Source organism: Ceratosolen solmsi, unplaced genomic scaffold, assembly GCF_000503995.2.
Source record: "Ceratosolen solmsi marchali unplaced genomic scaffold, CerSol_1.0 scaffold15, whole genome shotgun sequence".
Classification (NCBI taxonomy): Eukaryota; Metazoa; Arthropoda; class Insecta; order Hymenoptera; family Agaonidae; genus Ceratosolen; species Ceratosolen solmsi.
The window spans coordinates 2,336,030-2,354,717 of record NW_011948434.1 but is presented as its reverse complement, the minus strand read 5'-3'; the positions used below and the strand labels follow the sequence as shown (position 1 = coordinate 2,354,717).

General features: G+C 34.5%; 1 protein-coding gene across 1 annotated transcript in view; it reads left to right on the top strand.

Annotated features, from left to right (window-relative positions):
• dac (dachshund family transcription factor) overlaps window positions 1-18,688 on the top strand; it is a 321,970-nt gene that overhangs the window by 133,799 nt on the left and 169,483 nt on the right. Inside the window, 1 exon segment of the mRNA XM_011502797.1 lies at window positions 15,879-16,110. Within this exon segment, the coding sequence (XP_011501099.1) occupies window positions 15,879-16,110 (232 nt within the window).

Below are 18,688 nucleotides of genomic sequence, written 5' to 3'. Positions count from 1 at the left end.
TCTTCATTTCGGTAGTACTGTAATGGTTTTACTATCTACTCTTCGTAAATTAGATTCGCCTCTTTTTTGGAAGTTTCGTGTTTGAAGCTTTTTAACTATACGGCTTGGCTTCGTTTCTTTTATTACTTTTATCGGAAGTTGTCATCACCATTTTTACTTGTCAAGAGCGTCACAAATTAAACAGCTAAAAAATCAGAATACCGCTAGATCAAATCATATTTACATCAATACAATATAATAACAACAGACATATTATTTATTAGAATCAAGATAAGCCAATAGCCAATGTTATTTGTAGAATTATTTACAGGAAGTATCTTAATTGTATATTGATTCAATATTGAAAGCTGAATTATAAATATTGAATTAAATATTCAAGTCAATAGTGAAAGATTAATCTATACATTCATAAACATTATATTTATTTGGAAAATTCCATAGAGGCAGTTCGAATTGACTCCATTATTATTGAAAAGAAATGTAGATAATATATAATTACAAATTTTTATTACATATACTTATAATCCATAATAAAGCATGAGGATATATTTGAATAGAAGATTCTTAAATTGGAAAGTCTAAGATAATTAACCCTAAGTAAAACATGTAATTAATTACACATATGCACTCACATTCACATCATATTAATGCACGAATTACTTTGTTTGATACCTTTATCTTGCTTTATCATAAATAATTGATTTGCAAAGTTTTAATTTGTAATTTTTACAGATACGACTGAGAGTTAGACAAAAGCATCAAATTGTTGTTTTGTTTTTTTATTTGCTATAGAATAAAACGGGGAGTGTGAAAAAAAAAGAAATAATAGGACGAGTAGTAAATGCCATTTCCATAATAATGTATGTTAAACTTATCAAATTACTTTTAAATAATTTATAGAATTCTTAGGTATGGAGATTCATTAAATAACATTCAATGTTACATATTCATACGATAAAACGAAGTGGGTGTGATTTTTGAAGCTAAAATACTATTATAGTATAAAAGTACACTAAGATATAAGAGAACGATGAATGGAATGTGAATTTTTCCCAAGATATTTTAAAGCTTTAAAGCTATACTATAGTTATAAGTAAGCCATGCTATCGGGTTTTCTTTCTTTTTCGATTATTTATTCGTTAACGATATTGCCGCAAACTATTCAATTAGTTTTTGTGAAACGTGAACACTCACGCTTGAACACCAACTCTTCAAAGCTTGTCCATGCAGTTACACTTTTATTTACATAAATAGAGAATGTAGCCAGAGCTTTTTTATTTCACATTCGAGAGCTCTTGTTTTTTCGATGTTTTTGAGATTGAAAACACGATGTGATTTAAGAAATGCAGTAGACAAGTGGCCGTTATATTAGCTAAATGCCCGTTGATTATACACGCATCTCTTTGTGGACACAAATGTTGTCTATTCTGATTTTTTCGTTGCAAAAATTGTATGATTGGGATATTATGACGCGCAATTTCAGAAAGACTTTTTGAAAACTATATCTTCAAAATATCTTTTATTGAGCTGCAAATATTAGTCATACTTTATCCATTAAAAGCAGAAGCAAAGAGCGAGAAGCACGTTAATTAACAATTCATATTTTTCCTGTTAGGCAAAAGTAAAGCTCTCAGATGTAGCATGCGATTCTCTTCTGGAACAAGGAGACTTTGAAAAATAGAGGGAAACCCTGCTTGCTGCTAAAGCAGTGTAATACGAGCTTAAGACATTCGGAACATTGCAGGAACGTTCATTAATTCAGCGCGAATATAACGGCGGGCAGTATCTGGCGTCAGAAGATGTGCCTCAATGTTAAAGCATCCTTTTTGTTGTCTAGAGGAAGTCATGAATGCACATACAAATAGGAAGACCCGCGTACTTATATAATCGCAGCGTAGAGGTAGTGAAACGCGGATGACAAAATAAAGGGAGAAAAAGCGTGCGAAGGGGAAGAGCGATGCGCGGCCGACATGATGTGGCGGGAAGGTAGAGGAAAGGGGAGACAAGAGTGGTGCAGTGTTGATGGAGGAGCGGGGTGGGATGGAACGGCGAATGAGGTATGGGCGCTGTATGGAGGGTTGGGGGAGGGGGTATAGAGAGAAAAGCTCTCCTCTCTCGCCTTTATGCGAATACACGTTCTTTACTTTAATTACCACATAAAACGATAAACAATGGCCGAGAGCATATGCTTTCGTACGCCATGGGTATTAAGGAAGGCACGAGCGAGTGGCGGCGCTTTCCGCATCTCTCGCGATCGCCGTCAGTCGGACTCATATGGCGTATTATAAGCGCATAAAATCTGCTTGGGCCGTAAAAAGAGGTTCTACCCTTCTCTCTTCAGCGTCTAGCGGTCGCCTAATGTCGCGTATATAAAATTCTTCTAGCAATTTTTAAAGCGAGCCGCGAGTATCGCGAGCCCAATGCCCGACACCTGTAATTCATCTTGCAAACCGCGGATCTGCTTTATAACATTCGAACTAGGCACAACTGATAAAAAGAATATCCTAATCAACAAGAGAAAAGCTGGTCTAGGGCTTTTTCCAGGCTCTCTTTAATGTTATTGCGTTCACTGCTTACCCGTCACAATGAATGCCCTCTGACCAATTATTATTATATTAGACATTTGCAATTTAGCATCGACGATCTTTCTAAGGCTCGTTACGGCTCTTTTCGTTTTAATATATAATAGAAGAAGCGTTTAGGCATGAAGTAATTTTTCATTAATCTTAATGTGGTCTTTAGCTATGACTGCGATTCAAGAATTTCCATCGATATCACATTTATGTAAAAATTTTTAGAGAGCCAGTTACGGTAATTTTTTTTTCAGAAATATATAGTTATTAAAAGTAAACACGGTCTCATCGATCTTTACAATAGATATACTTCAGCCAGGAATCAGTGAATCGTAAACCATTATATATGAAATTTCCAATCGATCGAATCTTACAACAAGGCAATTCGATACATTTATCCGCCGTATTAGATTATATTTAATATTAAATAATGAACTCTTGTGTTATATTTGGAATCAGCAAGTTTGAAAACTGTTATTGTTAAAATAGAATTCGGCAATTCAAGCTTCAATTCCAATGCTATTAAATTATCATGGAAATTATTTTATTGCACTCTCTAATATTTGATAGAAAATAAGTTAAAAGTTGTTAATTAATTATTGAAATATAAATAATAAATTATATGCTAAGTTTATTATTATTACTCAGATTTGTACATTGCTATTACTCAATTTAAAGCTTACGCTTTTTATATAAAATAGATATTAAGCCAAAACTATATAGTTTGTACCAATTTATTTTTCTTATAAAAATTATTTTTACAGTAAGTAATCAAATAACCATTAAATAGATTATATGAAACTTTGATCTTTACGTTTGCGAAATATAAAATCGCATAAAAATGAAATTTAAATAATGCTCAGATATCCTACCACCGAATGACTATAATTTGAAATCTTAAGCAATATTGTGAAATGATAAAAACAAGCATAGAATCAAGGCATATCTTTACGCATCAGGGAATTTACCAATTCATATGAGATAGTTGATCGATACAAAAAAATAAAAAAGGACACGAATGAAAAACCTAAAAACAGTTCGACGCATTACATCCTGACATATCTTTTGCTCCTTCCTTACTGAAAAAATTTCTCCGTGCGAGAGCACGGATAATAATAAGAAAAAGGTAAAAGGAGAGTGAGAGAGCAGCACATGAGAAAGATCCTTGGGCATTGTGCGATAAAGGAAACCGGTAAGCGCGTATTTCGCTCACCAGAACCGAACGATCATTCGCGTTCAGAGAGAAATCTGTCTGTCAGCGCTTCTTTCCTCTCCTCTCTCACTCTCCCTTTCTCTCGCTCTCTCTCTCTCTCTCTCTCTCACTCTCTTTATCTCTCACTCTCCCTCTTCCTCTCCTGTTCGGAACTACAAATGTGCGGTCCCTGCTCATATACCTGCTTGTCGACGCAGCGATCATTCAGTCGGAAGATATTAATATAACAAAATATAACTATAGAGGAGGGGGGTACATATTTATATGTGTACGTGTATGTTCGAGCACAATGCTGTGTTTATGCATTGGATTAGGTGCGCGAGTAGAGAAAAAAACTTGAGGTAGAGATTTGCTCTGGTGGCCTGCACGGATCATTTACAATAAATCGCAGTTTCATGTAACAGATGTCTCGAATGCATAAAGAGATATTATAGAGGGTATGAAGGTGAGAGGGAGAGGGATGCATCCTTTCCAGTTTTATACACCCTTGGGATATAGTTTATTTTCGTATGATCGACATTACGATATTAGGAAGATTGGAATTTTTATGAATCCTTAATTTTTTTAGTCTATGTATCGTTTAAATATTTCTTCTTTAGTTTTCAATTTATCATTGTCGTATGAGCTTTATGTAAACACTATAAGTTTTTTATACTTTTTTTCAGCGCAAGTCTTATCTTAACGTTACCTATGTAAAATCATATTTTAGAGATTTGAATATTTAAAAATTCTAAATATAATAACTATGTAAAAATAGTTATAATATGGTTTATATCATGGTACGTTGAAACGACTACGAATGAGATTGCAATAAAGATTTTCAAACCAAGCGCTCCACTACAAAATGGCGTGACTATATTGTTTTAGAGTTGTGAGATGTAAAACATGTTTTAAGAATTGATTTTATCACAAGTTCTTTCCTTTTTTTGACAAATAAAATTCTTCTATTAAATATTTCCTTCATATAGCATTAGTCAAATACTTATGAATTACAACTTGTTTGACTTAAAATCCCAGCACCAAGCTATGCAACCCAAGTATCGTAAATCTTTCATATAACCAAAAGAGATCTTGTAATCGAATAACTGTGTAAATGTTTTTTGTGAGGGAGTTATAACAACACGTCAGGCATTACGAAAAAAGTTTCTGCCTTTTGTATTCCCTAAGTGCAAAAGTCAAAACTCGAAAGTAAGGTCGGTGCGAGATGCATTCAGCTGCATCTGTCCGAGGATGAAGAAAGTATGATCAAGGTACCACAATGAGGTAGAAGGAGTAGTCGAGGCGTCTTGATATTTGCTCACGAAGGGCAGTAACCAACAATTCGCTGTTGAGTGGCCTAGACGAAGACAAAGTTGCAAGCCGCGAATGTGTGCACGCAAGACAAAGCGAGATATTGAGAGAAAGAATAAAAGAGAGGATGAGTGGGAGAGAAAAAAGAGCAGAAGGAGGCATAGGCTAACTGCACGAAGAGTGTAAATAATACTAAGGCTGATTGTGGGCGTGGCTGACAGAACTCTAAAAAGCTTCGACTATATATCAAAGGGTTTACTGCCCTCCGTGCGATGTACCTTCGCTCTCTTCTCCGTCTTCCTCTCTCCCTTGACTCCCCCCTTATGCCCCCTCTCTCTCACTTACTGTCTTTTCTTCCTTATATGCGAGCATATTGCGGACACGACGAGAGGAAGAACTGAAGAAGAGTATGTTTCGGACAAAGTTCTTTCCGTCTCTCGCGAAAGAGAGAGAGAAATGGAGAGAAGGTGGTGCGATGTAGAACAGTACAATATTGCTAAAGAGTAAGTATCACGACAGGCAGAAATACGAAGCAGAGTGTTAGTGTGTAAAGTCATAGGCGAGATGCGAAGGATGCATATAAAATATAGATGTGTATAAAGTAAGAGAGTAAGAGGGAGAAAGAAGGAGCATGAAGAAAGTGCGTCATTGTCGTTCGTTTTGACTCTGAAAGAAGATTGGTTGCTTCTTTCTGCTTGTTTCTGCTTTATTTCATTTTGGTTGACGGTAGTTTTCGACGAACCTCCTGTTTATCGTCGGTAAGCCTTATCTATGTCTTAATACGTATTCATATATTCTCTCTTCTTTACTGTATTTATGTACGAATAGACGTATTGGACAGCCAAATACTGGAGTACCTGACTAAGAGTAAAATAGTTGAAAAAAAATTGTTTTGTTTATAGTTAGGGTAAATTTGTCTTTACATTGTCATAATCAGATTGAGGAGTTGGATAATTATTTCAAAGTAAATATTATTATTCGCAGATTAAGTTTTCGGAGTTTAAATACAGATAGACTAATTAAATGCTTTCGAATTTAATTAATTTATCTGTATTATGCTTTTATATAAAATATATTTTTTATAAATACTACTATTTAAATATTTTACCATAAAAATTTTCAAACGATATGAGATATTTTTCAAGGGAAAAGTCACAATTAAATAAAATTTATATGCAAAATTATAGACAAAGTTCGTATTTTTAAAATAGAACAAGCTTTAGAAAATATTAAATACGCATTCAAGAGATATCAATTTATGAATTTTTTCAATAAACCTATGCGATTTTTTTCAATAAGCCTATATAACTCAGCTATATAACTAATCAAAAATATCTTTTTTGTCAAGAGATTGAAAAAAAATAATTGCAAGAATTCAATAAATCATGATTTCATAATAATGCTTTGAAATAAAATACACTTGACTAAAAATAACGAGTAGAATAATAAGCCATAACAAAATGAAAAATATAATTATAAAAGATAAATGAAATTTATGACATCGAAAGTAAAACAGAGCCGCTAGACACATTTCGCTCATCAAAAAATATGAATCTAAAAAAAAGCAATCGTCAAATGATAAATTTGACATTTATAACAAACCATTATGTTTCACTACTAATTTGAAGATTAAACTGACTTCTGTCCTGCATGAAAAAATAAATGCTTCTTAGTTTTTCATACAAAATCCGTATAACTACAGCCTGAAGCATCAAAAACTAAAAAACTATAAAAAATTTGGACAGTGCAGTGTGTGAGAGAAAGATAAAGAGAAAGAAAGATAGAAAAGACGAGGAACGCGAAAGGATAAGTTAGCTAGATGGGAGGGGGGTTGAACAAGAAAGAGAGAGAAGTCTCGAGATTTTGAAGTGCAGACTCCAGTCAGCAGCGGCGCTTAAAGTTTGGGTCTTCGGCGAAGCGTAGTAGACTCTGGATTACTTGAAAAACCGGATTCCTTTTGCGCGAAACCGTTTCCCGTGTTTACGTAGAGGGCGCGCAACAGCAGTGCACAGACAGGCTCATGAAGAACATCGATCATTTCCCTGGATGCTTCTGCATAATTTTGTTTTATTTCTTGCATAATAATAAAAATAGTAACAATAACAATAATAATTATTGCAACAAATAATTATGTCTATAGATCTTAACGAGAGCATTATTGTTAATTTGTGTGTTTAATTCAATATTTTGGTAAAACTAAATTTAAATTAAGTATGTATTTTGTAAATTTTAATTGCACCACATTTATAAATTATGAGACAAGTTTCTCAATTTACAGTTTCGGCATCTTAACTTCATTACAATATTAATTTACTTATATAATGAAAATTAATTCTTAATAATATTTTCTTATCAAAGTAATATAATATTAAGCAATTCAATTTATTAAAATTAATTTTATCAAATAATTAAACAAATTCTGTAATTCCACTCGAATACTAACTTGCTAGTTATACATATACTCACATATATTTACTAATTGACTTGTTAGTGCATATGTATTATATATCTAAACAGAAATTGTATAAAAAAAGATTACAGATTTAAAAGCGGTATTCTCAACTTTCATCTTTATGTTATTTGTTTCCTCATAAATTTTTTACCACTTTTTAAAGAAATATTGTCCTTCGTTATAAAAAAGTGGCACTTTCTTAGGAAATTTATTTCAACGTAATGATAATCCATCCTGTTATTATGACGATACTATAAATAAATATTAAGGTGATACTGGTATAAAAATATAAAATAAATTGCGGATTAGAAACATTGTATGGGTTTGCTGTACGGCGATGTAAGAACTGCGGTGAAAGATTTGGTAGTAACGGTGGCCCGCGTCTTTTGCTCGGTTTGTTAAGAAGAAAAACAGGCAGGTACGCGGGACAAAGAGCAGATTTTCCAAATAATTTTACGTAGCTATAGCCCCTTTGTTTAGCATGGTTCATTCACCCGGAAACTATTTGAGTCTTTCCTCTTCCCAATTTTTCCATTTTTCCCAGCCCACCCGATCACTGTCAATATCTCTCTCTCTCTCTCTCTCTCTCTCTCTCTCTCTCTTTTTCTCTCAGTTCGATACTGGTGCATGCAGTGGTTGATTCTGAGCAAAGAGAAGAATTGTCTAGAATGTTCAACGGAAGTCACGAATTCGAGTAAAGTTCTCTGACAAACGATGAATTTCAGTAAAGGCACTCACGAGCTCTTGTTCTTTTTCTCTCTCTCCCTTTCTATCCTTCGCTTCGCGGTTCGATGAGCCAAATTTAATCCTTTTAAGCCCGTTTTGGCCACCTACTTCTTTAGTCTGGCTCACACACACTCACACACCGACACACACATCAGCACTTCCACATATATACATACCTACATATTCTCTCTCTCTCTCTCTCTCTCTCTCTCTCTCTCTCTCTATTTCTCTTTAGTCTAGCAGCTTTGATAATCCGTAGACTGATGACTTAACTTTATTCATAAATATCTAAATATATAACGCATTCAAAATTAACTGCGTATTTAGTTTATTTGGCTTAAATAAGTATTGAAAAAGATGGGCATATATCATTGGTATACTTTCAATGGATATATAAAATATTCTTATTTTAATTATTTATTTTATAATGATCTTGCTCAAATGCTATTTTGTCAAATTAATTGCTACGGAATAATCTTAATTATATGATAAATAATAGCGCAAATAGAATTATTGTTGAGAATTGCATACTTTGATGTGCAGAACATCGCAGCATCGGTAGTTTTTCTTCAAAACCTGTAAGTTTCATGTACTTTTAGCTCTCGGACATTCATATGCAATTAAAGACAGTCCGAGAGGTAAGAGGTGCGCTTTACATTTTAAGGTTGAGCTCGAACCACTTCTTAAAGTTAGTAAAAACAAAAAATAAAGCAATAAAAAAGGAATCACAACGGCGACTGAGAGCATGGAACTCGAAGGCAAAAAAAGAAAGTGGAGATACAAACACGAACCGATTGTAGTTTACAAAAATGCAAGTTTATGACGGACGCTGGTTGTATTATCGCGAGTAATCTCTCAACCATCCCTGGTTGTATTACTTTTACCATTCCAGACGTGACTAGGTATTGCGTCAATTTGTTAGTGAATCTTTAGTAAGGGTGCAACACAATTGTGCATGTCCAGTGGACAGCACTGGAGAAGTGAAGCTGGGTCGGATTTTGTTTAATTCAGAAATTCTTCAGGTTCCTGTAATCAATACACGTACTTAATAAATAAGCGGATCAATACTGAGATTGTAGAAGTCTCAATTTCTGCGATCCATCATCCGTAGAACTTTTTCATTTTTTACCAATGCATTGCTTGTTTCATAACAATAAAAAATTCACGATTCAAATGCGATCAGATTTTCGATTTTCCTGGAATCGAAGTAAAGCAATATATTTTTTGTCCAAAATCATAGCACTTTTTTATAAAATAAATTTTACGAGAAATGCTTTATTGTTCACTAATGTAATTAGTAGCTTTGTGTAATTTGTGTTTTGAAACTTACGCCTTAGTATATAGTTATACTACATATACAAATATAAAATTTGATATTCAAACAGTAAAGAGTAGATTTTCTTGTCTCATCTTACTATTGCAATGACTTAGGTATTATGACGAATAAATATAAGAGCTTCATAAATTATAAAGAAAGAAAGTGATTCCATGAATTTTATTAGATATGACATTTTTTTAATGATGGTATTCTCTACAGTACTAAAATTATTGAAAAATTTTTTTAAGAAAGTTTTGTAAAACTATCTTTATGCAACTAATTTTCGTGAATAACTATATAATTTTGTGAATAATAGTTACTTTTTATTAATTGAAATCATAATTAAAGATGGAAAAAGTTTTAAAACAGAATTAAATTACAGCATTTTTTGTATTTAAATTTTATTAATAGTTTACTTAAATGAATAAAATAAAAAGTTTTTCTTTCCTAATTTTCTGTAAAAATAAATACGGCATCGAAAATAAAATATATTTATATTGTTAAGTTATTGTGACTTTATTACAATTGTTCCGTTGTTTCATGAAAAATAACGAAACGTTTTCAATTTTGTTTCAGAAAGGGACCTAAATCATCTAGCTTATCGATTCGGTTTAGGTAATATAAACATTTTATTTAAATTTGCCAAATCATCATTTTTAGATACATGTTAAACCAATTCCTACATAAATTGTTATTTTTATATTCTATAAAATGTATCAAAAACAATTTAAAGTTCCTTTCTGAAATAATTAATGCAATTTTATCTGCTTCTAAGTAGTTTAAAAATTATTAAACCATCGTGGGAATAAAATAATAATAAATAGTTCAATTTGAAGTATTTTTCATAAATCAATTTGATATAATATTGTATATTTTTGAAGTTTGCTTAATGTAATGATTTTATTACGAAATAAATAAAATAATATTTTTAACTATAAAATAATTAAACTACATACATAAAAATTACGGATATTGCCCACTAAAGTAGAAAAAATATAAAATGTATTCGAAGTAGTAATTTAGATGGTTATAATTGGTTTGAATTTATTCTTTCATTTATTTTTTCTAATAAGAGAAATTTAAACATAAAGTAAAAGAATGCAAATGAATCTCATATTGTTTCGGAATTCAGAATCTAAGTGTTTTCATCCATTCTTTCTCTCTCTCTCTCTCTCTCTCTCTCGCACTCTATTCCTATGTTGCATGCTACTGCAGTCGCTCAGCCTCAGACAGAAAGAGTCTGGGCCTGTATAATTACGGGTTGTCACCTCATCAGCAATATACAGCATGGAGAACTTATGCGAGACAGTAAGAGAGAGAATGAGATAGTGCAGCGGATTCGCGGGGGTGAGGCGGTGAGGAGTCCAGAGTATGTAGGTGTGTGCTTGTAGAGATGAACGAACGGCTGAGTAATCGCAGCGGACAATCAAAAGAGCGGCGTTCGCACGTTGATGGAGCCCCCGAAAATCAGCTCTTTAGGGCCAAATTGTGTTTTATCGTCGCGGCAATTCTCGCGGCCCAACGCACACGTCAAAATCAAAGTCACGCGCCTGCTTTTAACCCACTTGGTCCGTCCCCTTCTTTTCTTTATATTATCAAATGCAAATGGAGGAACCGACGCGCAATAACCGTGAGTCGGACCGTCGTTTATATGCAGATACTCGACTGATTAGGTTAAATGGAAATCCTTTACATTCACGTACTCTTCTTCTCTTTTTTGTTCATTTATGAGGCCATTTTTGAGGATTGAGCGCAAAAGAGAAAAAGAATTTTTATGGACTCGCATATGATGAGTGTTATTAATTTAGAAATATCATTTAGTGGAGTGACGAGGGAAGACTTCGTGGTAAAAATTGTAGCATGACAAGTGTGTCATTCCGTTTTTATTGTTGTATTAATCTGAACATTCATTTATATTTCCTTTGTAACGTGAGCATGAGTAAACACAAGAATGAAATAATACGAGTTCCTTTATCAATATTATTTACACAATTAGCGAGTGCATTTATCATAAAAAGTTGTCAATATTAAATACTTGAAATTATTAAATTATTTCAAATTTTAATGAATAAATGATAGTGGATATCATACAGATTATTTTATGGAATCAATGCAATAAAATTAAAATATGTATTTTTTACGAAGCTTCTATAAATTTATAATATCACGATTAAGTAACAGATGCAATGAATTTACCAATTTATTTGAGAAAATGTTGAAATTTAAAATTTTACATATATTTAATTAACATTCTTGGATGCCGTACAAATATTCTCATTAAAGAATAGACAAGTAATTTCCAAAACCGTAAATTTATAGAAAATAGTTTTATCAAAATTTTAGTTGCGTAAATAGTAAGTATAATTTCTTAAATCAGTTAATTATTAACTATTAAATTAAACTATTAGATATATGTTCTGATAAAGATCTATATATAATCCGACAAAGAATTTTTAAATCCTTTGTCCTTCGAGACAAATAGCGCCATTTCATGCTATAGTTCTTAACTGCTTTCAAAAGTATAATAGAAAATTTATTGGGTTAACAAAATATTGAAGCATTGCGTGTAAAAAAAATGGAAAATTTTATGAAATTTTCAATTAATCTATAAACAGGAGCCTGACAAGATTAAATATTAAATACAGGATTGATTATTTTATAGTGTTTCGTGTAGATTATTTGGAAATGAGGAGCTTTGTATTCTATATTTTGCAACTCAAAGTAACAGAAGCACGCCGCGATAATAACTCAGAAATAAAAGTGAAAATCTTGCCGAACTCCTTTCTACTCCTTTCTCCTCCTCAGGAATGAAATCATCTGCGGTGCACACGCAACGCGGAGATCAAGCGGCAGCTGCTCTGAGATCCGATCGGCTGCCGTCTTTTCGTGTACACTGTACGTGTAGTTCGGAATTACTTTGCAAGCATGGCGGACTATCCAAAAAAAGATGGCTCGATTAGATGGTTGTGCATCGTGTTAGTATTATATTAGCAATGTGCTCGTATCTGCGAGCTTACAATTTGCATGGCTTGGTTTCATAAAAGCGACAATAATGACAAGACTCCGATGTAAGATTTAAAATTTATGGATTCTTAGGCATCTATGGAATCTTTAGTTCACAATACTTGAAATCATTATATTTTATTTCCTGTATTAAATTAAACTTGAATGTTATATGCTAAATCGGAGGAATGAGACAGATAGGGTAATAAAAAGCAAGTACAAAATGTTTAAATATACATTCGTACAATCGATGAAAATTGTTAATGCATTTCATAGGATTGACTATATCAAGGAGATCGATAATAATATTTGAATAAAAATTTTATTCATTATTAGTGTTAAATTAATAATATTGTCATTTGTGCATTTATCAATATTTATAAAGTTCAATCAGTAATCTAAAAAATATATAAGATAGGAAATATGAGATTATGATAAAATTGATTAAAAAAAAAGTATTTATAAAACGATGGTTTGCAATATTTTTTCCGAAATAACGCCTACAGCTGTTAAAAAGTATAAAAATTTTGATAAATTAATCGCATTTACAGAGAATAATAGTGTAACTACAAAAGAGTGGAATATTATAGTTGCGCACTACAAATCATAATGATTCTGGTATAAACGTTCAATAATACTTGAAGCGACGTAGGCGCGCAAGAAAATCGATCGCATTACCAATGAGAAATACGTGTCCGTTGATTCAAGGCATAACAAAATGACGTGTAAGAGCGAATGCACTTCGAAGACGGCGAGACAGAGAAATGTAGAGATGTAAGATTTCATGTACCGACTAACATGAGAGAGAGAGTGAGTGAGCAAGAGGGGCGAGGTATAGAGAGGGAGAAATGATAGACGAAGAGGAGAGTAAGGCGCGCGAAGGACTAAAACCATAAGTGGAGAGTTTAGAGGGATTTCATTAAATCATATGGATTGGAGATAATGTATGTTATTGAGCCGAACGTTCAAATCGTGCTCTATAAGTTGTAATAAGTCCAATTTTAGGGCCCAGTCACAAGCGTCTTGCAAGGAACGCGCCAGTGGTTCTCCGGTGAAGAAGAAGCGCGCGCGAGAGGATGAGACGCGATGGCGCAGACAAGGATTGTCTGGAAAGAGAGAAAAGAGAGCGGAGAATTGGAACCCGCCACTTACTCGTCAAGATGGGCTCGGGCGCGCGCGGCCCCAAAATCACTGCCATTTAGATAATTTGTAATGAATAGGCACCTCTTCTCTCTGTATAGCGTTCGGCCCTCCCCGCCCCTCCGCCACTAGCCCGGCTGACCGCTAGCTAATCCTCTCACTCTCTCCTACTTTTGCCGCTTCGCCCTACGAAGTCTCTACTTTTAGATTATTAAAGCCGCGAATTCGAGGCTGGGCTTCTTCAAACTCCACGCGTTCTCGTCTTCTTCTCCCTCATGACGCGCTTAGTGTGTGAGGATCCCGACAAAATGACAATTGTCGGTGTTCACGCGGTTGTCGTCATATATCACGTACCGTCGAGTTCTCACTCGTAATGATTTGTCGAAAAAAAGGGCCAAGCGCTATAACGAGCGCGAGCGAGTGCGCGATCCTTTCTCTTCTCCATTTTCGGTAGGACTCGTCTGACCACGCGCCTGCGCATACGTTTTCTGTTTGCTAATTATAAGGGCGCCTGCTCGACCCCCCTTCCCCACATAGGCATCGTATTCTGATGCGTCTTTTAGCCGTGGGCTTTCGGATTTCGCTATTTCAGCGGGCTTTTATATCAAATCGCCGATTAGCATTTATATGCAAAACGTTTCCTGGTACTGATCCCGCTACGCTGATTAAAACAAGTTGCGCCGTTTTTTATTCTCGAAATGCAATATTATCATTATGCTGAATGTGATGGCTGTAATAAAAGTAATGTAATACATGGTTGTGTACTTTATATGTGATAAAGAATACATTACCGTGCGTCAGTCGGGATGGAAGTAATGAAAGAATCTTCAACTTGTTTGGAATTATGTTATTTAATTACTTTTATTTAACTCTTTAAAGATTAAAGAATAATTAAAAGCGATGTATTTATTAGAGCCATAACAAATATCGCGCTGTCAACAATATAAGACTCGGGCACACCGTGTTCGAATAATAAATGAAAAGTAATCATAAATGGAGTTGTGACATCGAATAACAAAAATACAGCGAGTGTGCGAAGATGTGAGAGAAGCCTTTGAAATTATAAACAAACTGGATGAGGCTTCGAGGACTTGACAAATCACGGGCTTTCAATTTCCTACTAAAGTTGCTCACATCGATCTGGAGATGCCTAACGTGAGCGCGCATACATTATCGCCTCGCTCGTTATTTGTACACGTACATCGTAACCTTATCTCCCTCTATACTAAGTCGGGAATCGTAGATTCGCGCCATTCACCCTTGAGATCACTCCCGCGTTCCGATCGTTGAAATTCATGGCTCAAGTCCAAAGACGTCGAGTTTTACCAATATTTGTCCACGTGGAACGACGGAATTCCAACTTTAATCTGCCGTCGAATCCAAGACTGATTGGCTCCTTCGCTAAGACGTTCGTATTTAGCATTGGCTCGATTTAGCGCGAGCTTGCATTTCTTTATCGCAATCTTTACGATCGAGAGTGATTTACGGGTGTACATTTATTCGCTTAGAGAAGTGTCTATTGAATTAGAGTACATGCAATGGCGAGTGTTATTTGTTACTTTGTCAACTCTCTTACACCCTATTTAAAATAATTAAGCTTTTTATTGGATTTGCGAGTATACAAATGGCATCTAAAGCAATATAGTTATTAAATAGTTTTTACGTAAGTCAGAACTTCTTCTGACGAAAATTAAACATAAATATCGATAAACAGTATTTAAAAAATGCTGTCATAGAAAATTTTCCCTTTTACCGGCCCGTGTCTAGCGACCAGTGCCCGTGATTGCAATCACATGGCTATCACACTGTTCTTGCCCTATTCGTACGCTATTTGTACGCGGAAATTGTGCAACTCAGTACAAAGCATCCCTTGGGCTTACATAACCGATATTTAGAAGCGAGCAGATTACGAGTCGTGTGAATTGGGTATGTTTACAACAAAAGCCCATCAGGACTCTTATTAAAGAAAAGCAGGGCCATCATTTGGCTCGGCTGCCATATAATGGAAGGCACGAGAAATGGAAAAGGTTTGCCCTTCGACATGAAAGTCAGGGGAAGGACTTACGAAAAGGTTCAACAATCGAGGAAGATAATCGGGAAAGTATGGTGGTATAGCATAAGAGGAGAGCTCTAATGACGGCTGTTTGCTTTTGTTCATCGCAGAAGTGCCGCGACTGGAGAAATCGCCGCTGCTGGCGAACGGTTACAATCATCCACCGACGCATCTGAGCCACATGCAGTTCATGCAGTTGGGCGGCCACCCAGGTGCCGGTCACACGGCGATCCTGTCCCCGGCGAGTCTGCCTCATCACCTACAGGCTCAGGCCCAGGCGAGGGCTGCCGAGCAGGGCCTCAAGGTAAACCACAACATGACCAACATCGAGGCGCTCGCGAGGTGAGTACCGTACTCTTACGCTTTTCGTCTATGTCTTCCTTTTTGTGTTTCCTCTCTATCTAGAATCCCCTTAACATCATTTATCACCTGTTCCACCCCTTGCCACCGTCGCCACCATTCGCGACTGATTATTGTTAGTTTTGCTAACTCTCGCGAACGGACTTCTCCTTCTCTGCGCCGCTTGCCTTTTTTACTTTCCTACAGAGCTTTGAAAATTTATTGTGCGCGTATAATACACGCCTCGTCATCAATTGATGTATTTGTGGAGTACAGAGAGGGGAGGCGCTGGGACGTATCTCTATGACGCTTAACCTTTCTCGTTGCATGCGTAGCCCAGGCTTTTCCTTTTATCGTACAAGAAGCTGCAGAGACGTTTACCCAAAGACAAATTGCTCACAAGATTCGGTGGCTTAGAACCTTCATTAAAATACGCGCGAAGTTTCAGTAAATTAAATTTATTGTTTATAAAAATTTATTGTTTAATTGGTCTTGAGCATCTAGGACAATCCAATAGATCCTCTTTCATAAATATTCCGAATATTACAGAATAATAAGACTCATTGTAAACAAACAGTACATATTTTATTAGGCTATAAATAATCAAAATCTTTTAATTGATGTTGTTTATTTAATAATGTCATAATAATAAATGTTATTATTAGGATGGTTATTAATGTTTGAATAGGCTTGTCGATATTCAAGTGGAAGAACAAAACAAATGTATTTAAACTCTACTATTAGTCAATGTATAGGTTTAAATTCAAAATAAGTTTGGTTCAACTAAATTGAAAGTCAGTGAGGAGTATTCTATTTATTGATTAAAATCAAACGCAGTGAGCTATGTATAATGTTTTAGACGTGATTTACGGCAATCGTTTATGCGTCATTATCTGCAGGTATAGGATTGTGCATATAATTTACATTGACCTTTAAAGTATATAAATTAGGAGAATAAGAAAGTATTCGTTGTCATAAACATTTTTAAGATGTTCTTATAAGATTAAATATCTTTACGGCTAATATATATTTTGCTTAATAAATTTCTTAAATATATTTGTGTGCAAGTTATCTTTTTATTAATTTGTATAATTTGCCGTGTCAAACAAAAGAAATATAATTCGAAATTTTACATTTTTAATCAGCAATTTTGAAAAGTTGATCACTTGAAAAAGAGCTTTATTGGTTGAATAAAGAAGTAACAGTATTTCTAAAAAATTATTGTAAAAAGCCTTTTTTCGATGTTACAAAGTTCATAAGTTGAAAAGTGGTCCGCGAGTCGAATTCAGGGAGAAGGAAGAGTAGCGAATAGCGTGAATCTGGATCGTTGACGAAGAATCTTGTTTTAGGGCATATCAACTCCCTTGGCCATTGGCTGATGTCCCGAGAACGAAGCCAAGTCTCGCACTCCCAGATTCGTTCACGGATGTAAAGACGCAGTCTTCGAAATTGGATTTGTTTGTTTTGAGTTCGCCTATGTATGAGGTCGAGGCGAGTACCGTGAGGCCAGAAGAATACAATATTAAGAGGATTTAGCAACGACGAAGCCGTGGAAATCCGGCGGGAGTGTCTTCGTCTCCGCCTCGAGTCCGTTTCATTTGCGACTCGATTCTGTCCAGTCGCTTGGCGCGTTTCAAAGCTTGGGTTACGCTCTTTGCCCTTCGATTTCTAAGTCTCGAACTCTCGGGACCCTCGCCTCCGATTCGCGTCCATTTCTCTCTGTAATCCTTAGGCTAATGGAGGAATCCTGCGACTTTTACTTCACTTATCATTCCTTGCTCAACTATCTTCAGTCTTCCAGCATTAATGTACGACGACTTTCCCAATACCAAGCCTGCGTGCTGTTGTTACTTCCGTTTCTTCCGCTTACTTTGGAGATGCCAAAACTTTCAATTTTAATATTGGCTTTGCAGCGTATTGAAAGATACATAGTTTTCTGCTTACTTTTATGTTTTCAACGTAACTGTCTGCTTAGATATTTATAATAGAAAACATTATTCAATTTAGTTAAATTTAATAAAAAAACTAATTTATATTTCGTTGCGATAAAGGAAATTATAGGTTTTACCTAATGTAGATATAAAATTCTTAATAATTAATTATTAAACATAAATTATTTGCAATATCAAATGTTTCACTAAGTTCTATATAATATCATTGTCAAGACTATAATGTAAATTAAACTTTTACGCAAAGATTGTGAATATATAGCGTTTAGATTCATTAATATGCGCTAGACCAAAATCGTTTGTAATAAAATATTATTTAGGAATAATAACATTTATTATACATTTAACATAACCATTTTATTTTATATTTATATTATTTTTACTGGGTTTGCATTCTATGTTTTATATCTATGTTTTATATATTAATCATATCTATTACTTATATGTTTCATTTTCTAAAGCAGTTTATTATAAAATAAGCGAATAAAGAGATAAAATGCTAAAAATTATTTGTTTGCGGAGTAATAAGCGGCTTAAGATGAGATAAGTTTAAATGAAATCGGGACTACGATTTCTGCAAGAACTTAAAGCAATTACTCGACCCACGGTTCATGAAGCTTCAGAGCTTAACG